Source organism: Molossus molossus, unplaced genomic scaffold, assembly GCF_014108415.1.
Source record: "Molossus molossus isolate mMolMol1 unplaced genomic scaffold, mMolMol1.p scaffold_m16_p_12, whole genome shotgun sequence".
Taxonomy (NCBI): domain Eukaryota; kingdom Metazoa; phylum Chordata; class Mammalia; order Chiroptera; family Molossidae; genus Molossus; species Molossus molossus.
In genome coordinates this window covers 92,551,980-92,565,105 of record NW_023425347.1, presented here as the reverse complement: position 1 = coordinate 92,565,105, position 13,126 = coordinate 92,551,980, and the positions used below count along the sequence as shown (strand labels likewise).

Below are 13,126 nucleotides of genomic sequence, written 5' to 3'. Positions count from 1 at the left end.
CCACGCAAGCGCTCGGCTCCAAGCTGTCTAATTTCGCGGGTTTCTGCCCAACACCCCATCACAGCTTGTCTCCGAGTGCAGGGAAGGCGCGAATATAAATGGGGAGGACGGGAAATCTCATGGAGCGTCGAGTAGCCCTCCGCTGCACAGGAAGTTTGAAAAGAAAGAGTGACGTGGGTAGGACCGGGCCTTCCAATCAGTTAGTCCGCCTGGCACCGCACTCAATGGTTTATAAAGTGCTTCCATGGGCATCACTTCCTTCCATCGTCCAAACAGCCCCGTGAGGTCGGATGTGTTACTCCCATTTCACAGATGTGAAGACCGAGGCTCGGAGCATGCACCTTTCCTGGGTGGGATCTGGAACCTGATTTCCTGGGTTCAAGTCTTGGCTTGCTGCCTACAAGCTGTGTCTTGGCCCAGTTCCCTTCTTGTCCCTGTGGCTCAGTTTCAGCATCTCTAAAATGGTCTGATGATAAAAGCCCAACTCATAAGGTTATTTATGAGGTTACATGAATTAAATGTAAACTACTTTAAATGAAGCCTGGCAAAGAGAAAGCCTGTATAAATAATTGTTTCCTAAATTAATTAACTAACTAATCTTTATCGTGTCCCTAGTATGCACAGGCACTGTTTGAACAGGGCCTTGCCACGTGGTAATATCACATTTGCCTGTGCACCCAACTCTGAGCTCCTGAGGGAAGGGGCTGTGTCTGGTGTGGTGGGTGCCCAGCCACCGTCAAGAGAACAGAACCGCTGCTTCTCAGACATCAGGCCCAGCAGTCTCATCTTCCCCAACCAGAGGCCAAGAATGACTGTAACAAGTTCCCTGTACCCTGGCAAAGTTCACGGCACAACTGAAAGCAAAAGTTAGGGAGACCTGAGGCCGGGGAGGAAGTCAGCGTCCCTCCTGCCACCAGCACGCCCGAGGCTTCTCCTGCCTGGTACCAGTCAGCCCCGAGCCCTGGCTGCTCCCCAGGAGCACTTAGGTGCTAGGTGAGATAGAAGGAGGACCGACTCCGAATGCACAGCCCACATCCAGCCCTGGCTTTGTTGTATGAGTTACTTTTCCTCTGAGCCTTGGTTTCTATCCCGCAGAGCTGCCGCAAGGTTTAAATCAGATCACGTGGAAAGTGCCAGACAGGTAATAGTACGAACATGTTCCCTGCTCCCCACCCCTTCCCTTGCCAGGTCTGCCAGTGCCGGTGTGCTACCCTCTTTGGCTGAGACCAGGAATTCCCCTACTCAGAGTCCGGTCCCCATTAGGATCATCTCCAAAGAGCTGGGGGGCTGGACGGCCCAGGATGGTGGCCCGAGAGGCCCATCTGCGCGCCACTGCCTGTGACCCATTACTGTAAAGTGACAGCAGGAAGTCTTCCTAGCGGAGCAGCCATCTCCTGTTCTGCCAGCCACCAGCCGTGGCAATACTGTGACAGGCGCAGGGGAGACCCTGTGCCCCAGCCTGCCTCCAGCCACCTCAGTGGGACAGGCCAGCCTGGGTCTCCTCTGGAACAGCACTGAATGTGGGGTCCAGACTGAACTTGCTGCGAGATCTGGGCCAGATTTCCTCACCTCTCTGAACCTGTCGTCTAGCAAACGGGCACAATCAATTCCCAGCTCTGGGGGTGGCTCTAATAATTAAATCTCACTTATTTAAAGAAGCCTTCGCAGAGCTCAGCACGTAGTAGGTGCTCAGTCAATGGTGGCTATTAAGTCATGATGATTTGTTTTTCAATCTTTTTTCACAATGCTTCCAGAATCCACTATTTCAATTAATTTTTTTCATCAACCCCAGGAAGTAGAACTCATAAGAAACCTTCCCCCATTTACAGAGTGACAAACTGAGATGCAAGAGATTAAATGGCATGTGCGGTATAAAGTTACTTCGAGAACAGCCTTCACGGGCACTGGGTAAGCCCATCTTCCCACCTTCCCCATTCCCGGGGCACAATAGGAAGCTCAGGTCACCCCACAGGCAAGCCAGGACCATGGTCTGGACTCCACTGGGCTCTAACTGCTAATGCCACCGCCCAGGGGGCTCAGCCAGGTCGCAGCCCCTCAGGGGAACCAGAGTCATTTACCAGGCTTACCAATAGGTGACAACTACCCTCTCTTATACAAGGAACTAGGGTATAAAACCACATCCTGCCCAGGAAACCAAGCACCAGTGCCTACTAAGGGTGGGAGGGCACTGCCCTGGCAGGCAAGCAGAACCATTAGAAATCTTCACCAGCCTCCCATCTGGCCTGCAATTGTCTAAGTATCTCACAGCCAGCAATACCCAGAGGCTGCACGACCCCCAGAGGCTGCACGACCCCCAGAGCTGCACGACCCCCAGAGGCTGCACGACCCCCAGAGGCTGCCGGCAAGGGCATGGACCACGCTCCTCCCAGCTTCTAACTTGGTTCTTGACTTCTGCCCACCTCACAAAGCCGACCCCACTCACTCCTTAGGGTGCCCCCCTTTCTGCCTGTGAAATCTTGCCACCTAACTCTCGACCTTTGCTGGTTACAGAGAGCTGTAGTTGCAGGAGCCCATCTGCTCCTCCCACAGCCTGGAGACACAGAGCCCAACATCCCTTTTCCAGATGAGGAAATAAGGCTGAGAGAGGCAAAGTGACTAGCCCAAGCTCGCTCTGCCTTTAACTCCTGCTCAGTATCCAGCATCTGGCACCAGACAATGGATACTCATTCAAACTTGTTGAACCGACATGTCGGGACTGGAGGAGGGTCTCCCGACTCCAAGTCCGAACCTTTCCCTCCACATCCAAGTCCTTGAATGCAGAGTCTGTGTTGGTCACCCGTGTCCTCTGTGCCGTACATCCTCCAGCCCCACTGGGACCCACCAGGACACAGCAGCCAGGCACCAGTTCTCCTGCAGGGGAGGCTCTGCGACTAAACGATGAAGACGATGAAGACGACAGACCCCGAGTCGGCCCTGCAGAGTTTACAGCCGCATCCCAGGCAGTTAGACTCGGGCTGCAGCGTGCGGTGATGGGGGAGGTGGCGGGTCTCAGAAATGCCCGCTAGAAGAAAGCCAGGGAAGAGCAACACACCCTGACCCAACCCAGGGGACAAAAGGGCCCCTCCTTCCTGTCCCAGCCTTCAGCCATCCATGACATGGGAATAAACAGAACGTCAGCCTGGCTACATCCCTGCCATGTGATCAAAAGCCAGGACTCCAAATGCAAAGCCCACAGCCTCTGGTATCACTGACACGTGGCACGGTTTCAATCAGTTCCACTGGAAGTCAACGCATCGCCTTGCAGCAAAGGGCGTGCTCACTCTGGGTCTACCCTCTGTGTCCTTCAAACTCGGACACGTGTGGGGATCTGGGCCACAGGCCTAGAGAGAGATCCTGAGAGTGTGTGTGTGTGAGTGAGTGTGTGTATGTGAGTGTGTGTGTGCTGGGGGACCTTGCAGCATCGGGTTGACCAAGTGTATGTGTGAGTGTGATTGTGTGAGTGTGTGCATGTGAGTGTGAGTGTGTATGCTGGGGGGACCTCGCAGCATCTGGTGGCCGTGTGTTTGTGTGAGTGTATGAGTGTGTGTGTGTGAATGTGAGTGTGTGTGAGTGTGTGTATGTGAGTGTGAGTGTGTGTGCTGGGGGGACTTCGCAGCATCTGGTGGCTGTGTGTATGTGTGAGTGAGTGTGTGAGTGTGTGTGTGTGTGTGTGCTGGGGGGACATGACAGCATCTGGTGACCGTGTGTGAGTGTGCATGTGAGTGAGTGTTTGTGTGTGCGCGTGTGCTGGGGGGACCTCACAGCATCCGGTGGCCATGTGTGTGTGAGTGTGCATGCATGTGTGTGTGTGCGCGCACACATGCTAAGGGGACTTCGCAGCATCCGGTGGCTGTGTGAGTGTGTATGTGTTAGTGTGTATGTGTGAGTGTGTATGGGTGAGCGTGAGTGTGTGTGTGTGTGCACGCATGCTAGAGGGACCTCACAGCATCCAGTGGCTGTGCGTATGTGTGTGTGAGTGTGTATGTGTGAGTGTGTGTGTGCGCGCACGTGCTAGAGGGACTTCGCAGCATCTGGTGGCTGTGTGTGTGTGTGAGTGTGTGTGTGCGCACACCTGTGCTAGGGACTTCGCAGCATCCGGTGGCTGTGTGTATGTGTATGTGTGTGTGTGCGCACCCGTGCTAGGGACTTCGCAGCATCTGGTGGCTGTGTGTGTGTGTGAGTGTGTGTGTGCGCACACCTGTGCTAGGGACTTCGCAGCATCCGGTGGCTGTGTGTGTGTGTATGTGTGTGCGTGCGCACCCGTGCTAGGGACTTCGCAGCATCTGGTGGCTGTGTGTATGTGTGTGAGTGTGTGTGTGTGCGCACACCTGTGCTAGGGACTTCGCAGCATCCAGTGGCTGTGTGTGTGTGTATGTGTGTGTGTGCGCACCCGTGCTAGGGACTTCGCAGCATCCGGTGGCTGTGTGTATGTGTATGTGTGTGTGTGTGTGCGCGCACACCTGTGCTAGGGACTTCGCAGCATCCGGTGGCTGTGTGTATGTGTATGTGTGTGTGTGCGCACCCGTGCTAGGGACTTCGCAGCATCCGGTGGCTGTGTGTATGTGTGTGTGTGTGCGCACACCTGTGCTAGGGACTTCGCAGCATCCAGTGGCTGTGTGTGTGTGTATGTGTGTGTGTGCGCACACCTGTGCTAGGGACTTCGCAGCATCCGGTGGCTGTGTGTGTGTGTGTGTGTGTGTGTGTGCACACCCGTGCTAGGGACTTCGCAGCATCTGGTGGCTGTGTGTGTGTGTATGTGTGTGTGTGCGCACCCGTGCTAGGGACTTCGCAGCATCCGGTGGCTGTGTGTGTGTGTGTGTGTGTGTGTGCGCACACCTGTGCTAGGGACTTCGCAGCATCCAGTGGCTGTGTGTGTGTGTATGTGTGTGTGTGCGCACCCGTGCTAGGGACTTCGCAGCATCCGGTGGCTGTGTGTGTGTGTGTGAGTGTGTGTGTGTGCGCACACCTGTGCTAGGGACTTCGCAGCATCCAGTGGCTGTGTGTGTGTGTATGTGTGTGCGTGCGCACCCGTGCTAGGGACTTCGCAGCATCTGGTGGCTGTGTGTATGTGTGTGAGTGTGTGTGTGTGCGCACACCTGTGCTAGGGACTTCGCAGCATCCAGTGGCTGTGTGTGTGTGTATGTGTGTGTGTGCGCACCCGTGCTAGGGACTTCGCAGCATCCGGTGGCTGTGTGTATGTGTATGTGTGTGTGTGTGTGCGCGCACACCTGTGCTAGGGACTTCGCAGCATCCGGTGGCTGTGTGTATGTGTATGTGTGTGTGTGCGCACCCGTGCTAGGGACTTCGCAGCATCCGGTGGCTGTGTGTATGTGTGTGTGTGTGCGCACACCTGTGCTAGGGACTTCGCAGCATCCAGTGGCTGTGTGTGTGTGTATGTGTGTGTGTGCGCACACCCGTGCTAGGGACTTCGCAGCATCCGGTGGCTGTGTGTGTGTGTGTGTGTGTGTGTGCACACCCGTGCTAGGGACTTCGCAGCATCTGGTGGCTGTGTGTGTGTGTATGTGTGTGTGTGCGCACCCGTGCTAGGGACTTCGCAGCATCCGGTGGCTGTGTGTGTGTGTGTGTGTGTGTGTGCGCACCCGTGCTAGGGACTTCACAGCATCCGGTGGCTGTGTGTGTGTGTGCGCTAGAGGGACCTTGCAGCATCCGGTGGCCAAGGCAAAAGCCCCGCCTCGCATTCCTGGGAGGAGGAATCTTCAGCGTCAGCTGTCTCCCAGCTTCTGCTTCCTTTTCTTTTCTGGGACCTCATTCCCCCCCTCTAGCTTGAGTCTGAAAATCCCTCCCAAGTTTGTCCCCAGAGAGAATGCCAGGCTGGCCAGCAGACGCTGGAATACTGAGGAGCTAGATGGAGGGGGTTGAGTGTTTCTTTTAAAGGAGGTTGGGAGACAGGAGGAGGGGGAAGGGGAGGCCAGAGATTTCCGGAGGCACAAATCAACCACTAAGAGTAGGACGAACACCCTCCTTAGTTGCTGGACAAAGAAGTAGCCCTTTTTCCCTCCGCCCCCAACACCATCTCGGCGCCTTCCTCGGAACGGAGCCGCGACATGTCCTGAAATGGGTGTGTTGGGCAGTCAGCTCTGCACTGAGAAACCCCTATAAGTGAAGAGAACAGACACGGTAGGGGGAGGGTGGCTTGCGGGGGGGGCATACGGGGCCTGCCAAGGACCAGGTGTCTGAACAGGTGAGCTCATTTACTCCTCCCCAGTCTCTGAGAGAACACCAGTCTCCCTCTTTTACGGAAAGCAGAGGCTCAGGCAGCTCAGAGAAGCCAAGCAACCGCCCAGAGTCACACAGTGCCAGAGCAGCACCCGAACGCTGTTTCCACCATCCCAGGCCGCTCCCAGGAAAACCAGAAATGCAGAACCCACATCAGTGGCAGCTTCAGAAATGATCAAAGTGTCCGTGGAAAGACAGCCAACAAAGCCCTCCGACCGGCTTTTAGAAGCAGTGTCCTGGCTTTGGGACATGCAGGGGCCAACACCCACCTGCTCAAGGGTGGCCCAGGGTGTGATGGGAAAAGGCAGGGGGACCCCAGCTGGCTCACCCACCTCCCTTTTCGGAGCCCGCCGTTCAGGCCGGCAGCCCAGCCCCTTCCGGCTCACAATCAGAAATAGCTGAGACACAAGTCCCTCCCATCCCTGAAAGTCACTTTTTAAAAAATGCAGAAAGGCAGACACACACAAACGTGATGAGAACGGCCAAGCCCCCACCTCAGGCAGATGATGGCATCACCTTGGAGCGGCGAGGACAGCTCTCCACGCATACAGGTCTGCCCACTTGGCTTTGTGGGTCAGCCCCTCTGGGCCTCAGTTTTCCCATCTCGGCTGAATCAGTGATTTCTTTCTTTTTTCTTTTCTCCTTACTGTAGAACCCTGTTTTCCAATGGAATCTTCCTCAGAATACCAGTCTGAGAGCCATGGAAATGGAGCTGCTGTGGCTGACATGGGCTGAATCCCAGATGCTCAGCCTCCACTGTCCCCAGAGTCACCTCAAGGCACCCTACTCTGGACCCCAGGGCTCCAAAGGGCCTACTTGAAAGCCACCGGACTAAATGACCATGGGGCCTCCTGGCTCTCAAACGAAGTTCCAATCACCCCAGGTGCCAGGGAAAAACAAACTAAGCCCTTCATGCTGACCTGAGTCGGGCACAGAGACTTGGCAACCTGCGGGGGGAAGGAACAAAACCACCCGGGTCCAAAGCACACTGGGCCTGGGTCAGAAGGGGAGGCCCCGACTCGCATCCCAGGTGGCAGAAAGAGCAGCCCTGACCCAGGCCCCTTCAAGTCACAGACCCGAAGTGCAGAGCTAGCTGGGAGGGATCACCAAAAAGAACCCCCTTGTGTAAAGGGGGAGGACCTAAAGCCCAGAGAGAGCAGCAACTGGCCTGAGGTCACACAGCACCTCGTGGCAGAGCCAGACCTGGAGCCTGGGTCTCTTGGATGCCAATTCAGAGAACTCTCCACTTCTTTAAAGTTCAGAGAGACTACACAGGAATCTCCCAGGGAAAAGCCCCCAGCTTGCAAACTCAGAACAGGATATTTTGGTGGCACTGGGTGGTGACCGAGCAGAGATGTTTGTTTTGGTTTCCAAATCGGTGCTTGACAACCTTGTCGATGCTACCATTTCTGCAACCACATCCCCACTCACCCATCCAGGAAAGAGCTCAGAACTGATTGGACCAAGGCAAAGCCAAAGCAGCAGTGGGCAGGGCCAGGGCCAGGGGACCCCAGGCCAGGGGCTCTGGTTTAGGTTGGTGTTTCCAAAGCATGATTCCCATACCAACCACTGATGGCAGGTGAGATGACGTGAGGTGGTAAAAGGTGACTTTTTCCATTTAAATTGTATTGACCACCCAGGTGAATGGATAAACCCAATGTGGTCGATCCACACAGTGGAATATTATTCAGCAACATAAAGGAATGCACTCTTGATATATGCTGCAACATGGATGGACCTCAAAAACATTACCTACGTGAAAGAAAGCAGACACCAAAGACTCCATGTTGCATGACTCCATTCACAAGAAATGTCCAGAAAGACAATCTAGAGAAACAGACAGCGGATCGGTGGTCGCCTGGGCTGGGGTAGGAAGGGGGGTTCACTGCAAATGGGCACGAAGGATTCTTTTGGGGTGAAGCAAGAGTTCTAAAACTGGATTGTGGCGATGGTTGCACAACTCTGTGGATTCACTAAAAATCACCGAATTTTATGCTTAATGTGGAAGGATTTTATGATATGTAAATTATACCTCAATAAAGCTGTTAAAAATGTCTTACATAAGAAATAATACACGTGGTGGTACATGAATCTGGCCACAAGTCTGGAGGGGGGACCCAAAATGTCTCCAAATTGGAGAACACTGAGCTACACAGCCAAGGCTGCCCTTTGGGCAAGCAAGTAGGGTCTCCGAGCTGTGAGTCCCTCCAGGGGGACCAGAGGAGACCCTGGAACCTTTCCTTCCCTGGCACAGCCTCCCTCCATTGCTCACTGCTTGGGGCTCCATGCTAGACATCCTGGGGGCCCTGACACCTCCGGTGGCCAACAGCCCAGGCGAATACCTTGGTCTCATGCTGCAGGCTGTGGCTTCTCCTATAGAAAGGAAATCAGAAGTGGGCTGGAGCTCAAACCCAGGTGTTTATATTGCCAAGGCTGGGAAGACCCTTTGAATCATCCAATCCAGTGGTTTTTTTAACTTTTTTTTTTAATCCTCACCCAAGGATATTTTTCCATTTATCTTCAGACAGAGTGGGAGAGGGGGGGAGGGGGAGAGAGAGAGAGAGAGAAACTTCAATGTGAGAGAGACACATCAATTGGTTGCCTCCCATACAACCCGACCAGGGCCGGGGACAAACCACAACTGAGGTACATGCCCTTGACCGGAATTGAACCTGAGACTCATTGGTCCGTAGGCCTGCACTCTAACCGCTGAGCCAAACCGGCCAGGGCAGGTTTTTTAACTTTTTAAAAAGTTGATCGCATGCCCACCCTCCTTGCAAAAGAAAATTCTTATGAGAAACTCAAATAAAGAAACAAGTAAATGTATGTTGCAGTTTCAAATATATAAGTTACCTAGTCTGAATTCAACCATGGGGGTTGATGGGGCTGTTTGGATCCACTAATATTTAGAATTGGGATCATGGATGACAGCTCCGCATTCCATTCCATTTTATCTCCAGTTTTGGCCGCAGAGTATCAGGAAAATCCCGACTCACACAGACTGGTAGCTACAAATGGGAATGATTTTTAGCAGTTTGCTGTGTGCTCTCAAAATACTCTTCAGACAAACAGAGATGGCAGAGGGGAGGCTTTCACTTGAGTCCAGCTACTAACAAGCTAGTGCGAAAATAAACTTCGATGAGTTCACATTGAGAACTTAAAAGTGAGCACATATTAACATTTTAATATATTTTAAATATTAATTTTTATGCCCTGACCGGTTTGGCTCAGCGGTTGGAGCGTCGGCCTGCGGTCCAGAGAGACCCGGGTTCGGTTCCCACTAAGGGCATATACCTTGGTTGCAGTTTGTCCCCGGCCCTGGTTGGGTTGTGCGGGTGGCAGCCACTTGATGTGTCCCTTTCACGTCATTTCTCTCTCTCTCCCTCTCTCTCTCTCTCTCCCTCCCTCCCTCCTTCCCTCCCTCCTACTCTATCTGAACAAAATATGAAAAAATGTCCTCGGGTGAAGATAAAAAAAAATTCATTTTTATTTAATATTCAAGGAACCCCTAAGGCATCTCTGAGGCAGCCTGGTGCTTGGAGGTTACAGATCAGCCACCTCTCCCTTTACAGTTAGGGAAACTGAGGCCCAAGTAAGGGAATATGCTTGCTTTGGAAAAATCCAACTAGAGTCCAGAATCAACTTCAGAAAAGATGCATCTCCCTGGTTCACAAAAAAGAAGAAGGAGGAGGAGGAGGAGAAGGACGAGGAAGAGGTGGAGGAGGAGGAGGAGGAGGAGGAGGAGGAGGAGGAGGAGAAGGAAGAGAAGGTGCACACACATCCCAGGGGGCGTGAAGAGAGACACCCGCACTCCACCTGTCTCAGCAGTACCCATCTCCCTCCAGGCCAACGCCAGAAGCTGACATCACAGCCCACACCCGGGTGCAACTTAAACAGAGCATTGCTCAATGCCAACCTCCCTCCCTTTAAGACTAGGTACAGTTTTTCCACCTCCTTAGTAGCCAGGTCCAAGAAGCATGCACACAATAAAACAATCATAACACAAGCCTGGGGCATGACGACACAATCAACAGTGGCAGACAGAAGGGCCCATCCCTATGAGTTTCACCATCAAGAGAAGTGCCTGTTTCCCTACCCCACCCACCCCAACGAAGCTGCCCACGAGGAACAGAGAGGTGGCCTCCCCACAGCAAGGCACCAGGCCATTCTCAAGCTCTCAAGAGAGACAACCAGCCCAGAAGAGTAGCTAGGGTACAGTGGGGTGTAAGAGTGAACCAGAAAGCCAGGCCCTTCATGAGAGAGCCCTGAGACTCCAGGCATCTGTTTCCTGCTAGCTTGACAAAGAGACTACCATCTTTAATGACATCAACTGATTATTTTATACCTTCCAAAAAGCATCATCATTCTACTCTCTCTTCATGCAACTGTGAATATGGTTCATTGTTCCATTTCTCTGGTGAGCAAACAGGCTTCCAAAGGGTTCAACAACCTCACTGGCAGAGGGAGCTGGCATCTGAACCCTGCTAAGTAGAGGAAAAAGAGGGAGACCCATGCCCAGCTTCCTGGGCAGACCTCTGTGCTTTCGTGAGCACCAGGATTCAAGGAGTGGAAGAAAAGATCCTTCTCAGCACATCCTCCAAATCCAGGAGTTCAGAGCCAAGGTTCCCAGTGTAGAGTTGCCCATGCTAGGACAGCAGAGGGCCCCACCCCCAACCCAGCCTGAAATGCTCTAGACAGACTCCTCTCCTTTTATCAGATAGTGGAGTCAACAGTACTATCAGCCAGGCTGTAGGCAGGAAACAATGTTAGTTTCCCACCTGGGGAATCTGGATTGGGTAGAAATGTATTGGCCAATCCTGCAGGTAGTCTGTCTCACACTACTCAGAGATGGTGGTCTCAGTCCATTCATTGTCTAGTCTTCCAGCCCATGGTTACCTCCTCCTGTGGGCCTTCAGGGCTGAGTTTCTTGGCGCCCAATAAACCATGACAATAGAGGTAGGTGAAGGGAAAAGAGGAGCGAAGGAAGGTGTTTTTAAAAGCTTGTGACGGATTTGGTTATCCAGCCCAGACCTGGAGCAAGAAGGCAGACCCTAGCCCCAGTGGGTAGAGAGAGATCCATTCATTTTCAAATACATGATCTCATTTAATTCAAGGAACAAAAAAGGTCAGTGGCTTTCTTAAAAGTTTCTTTCTTTTCACCCGTGGAGGAAAGAGAGCTCCCTTCCATATTCTTGGGGAAGTACCTAGGCTGGGAGACAGATTAGCCAAAAGTACTTAAAATCACTAGCTCAGTTCCTGGCTTCACCACTTATTAGCCAAGCCACCTTAGGCAAGTCATTTGTACCTCTGTACCTTAGTTTCCTCATCTATATAAAGTGATAAGAATGCCCTGTACTCTGTGTTGCCATGAGAATTAAACGAGATTACTTAAAACACAGAAGTTGATTTTGTCACCTACAAATCAATGTACCTGGTCCAACGATGGCTCGGAGGTATCCCTTGCTGTAGTCAGCACCCGCCCCAATCCTTGGAACTAGATAACTGAGTTTTCCAAGCATGTGTAGCGTGCTCTGCAGACAGTTTCCAGCCCACCTGCTAGGACCAGCTGGCTGCCACCAGCCCCTCCCGCACACACACATTCCGCGGCCACTGGGGAAGAGGAGGGGCCGCACTCACCTCCGCTTGTACTCGTCACGCTCGCGTTTCACCTTGGCCAGCACGTTGTAGAGCGCGCGGATCTCGGGCGTGATGGTGTCGATCTGCACGCCCACGCCGTCGGGGTGCACCCACGACACGCCGGGGCCCTGCACGGTCTCCACGCCGCCGCCGCCCGTGCGCCGCACCTGCGTGTAGCTCCAGATGGTCCCAGGCAGGCGGCCATAGAGCTGCGGGTGAGAGCCACCGCCGGGGGGCAGGCCGCCCAGGGCCACCGTGTTGGCGTTGATGCCGGCCGCCGCGCCGCTGCCGCTGCCGCTGCCATGCCCGCTGCCGGGCGCGGGTGGCCGTAGCAGATCGGGCCCGGTCTGCACGGCCTGCTCGCGGGTGAATGTCTTGTAGCGCAGCCGCCGCTCGCGCTCGCTCTGCTGCTGCTCCAGCTGCTTTTCCAGCAGCCGGTTGCGCCGCTCCAGCTCGTGTACCTTGGCCAGGAAGCAGCGGAAGCGCACGTTGAGCCCCTTCAAGAGGTGGATGTTGGAGCCCAGGTCGTCCCGCAGCGCCGCCGTCACGGGCGATGGCCCTGGCCCGGCCCCGCCGCCTCCCCCGCCGGGGCAGCTCCCGCCGCCGCCGCCGCCCGGCGGGCAGCCGAAGGCCAAAGCCATCTCCCCGAACAGCAGGGAGTTCACCATGCGCCGGCTGCGCAGCTCAGGGCCCCGGGCCCGCGGCTCCAGGGGAGGCTCCAGCTCCGGGCAGGGCTCCCGGCGCGGCCGGGCCAGATTGGGCGCGGGCTCCAGCGCTGCCGGCCGGGCGGTTCCAGATGAGCGCCAGATGCGGCCTCCGCAGTGACTGCGAGCCGGACCGCCCCGGATGTGGGCGCGAAGGCAAGGAACGGGGCTCAGGCAGCGATGGAGGCTGCGGCGGCTGTGCGAGGTAGCGAGGGTTGCGGATACCGGCACCGGAGCTGTCAGAGACGATGTGGAGACGCCGCGGCAGCAGCGCGCAGAGGACTCTTGGCCGGCACTGCCCCTCTGCGGCAGGCCCCGCCCACTGCAGACACAGGCACCGCCCCCACCGTCGCCCCGCCCACCCGCCTCCTGCGGCGCTTCTCGAGCCCGAGGCCCCGCCCCCGAGACCTGCAGAGCAGGACCACGCCCATTGAGTTGTGGCCCCGCCCCTTATTGGCTCCGCCCCTTTATCGGCTCCAAAGGCTCGCTGCCTGCAGCTCTGGCTTCGCCCCGGTCCCACTGGACCACGCCTCTCCTGCCCGGGTCCT

General features: G+C 54.9%; 1 protein-coding gene across 1 annotated transcript in view; it reads right to left on the bottom strand.

Moving 5' to 3' along the window:
- IFFO2 (intermediate filament family orphan 2) overlaps positions 1-12,542 on the bottom strand; it is a 49,659-nt gene extending 37,117 nt beyond the window's left edge. Inside the window, exon 1 of the mRNA XM_036257289.1 lies at positions 11,875-12,542. Coding sequence (XP_036113182.1) covers positions 11,875-12,542 — 668 coding nt within the window. The remainder of the gene's footprint in view (positions 1-11,874) is intronic.
- Positions 12,543-13,126: the final 584 nt, after the last annotated feature.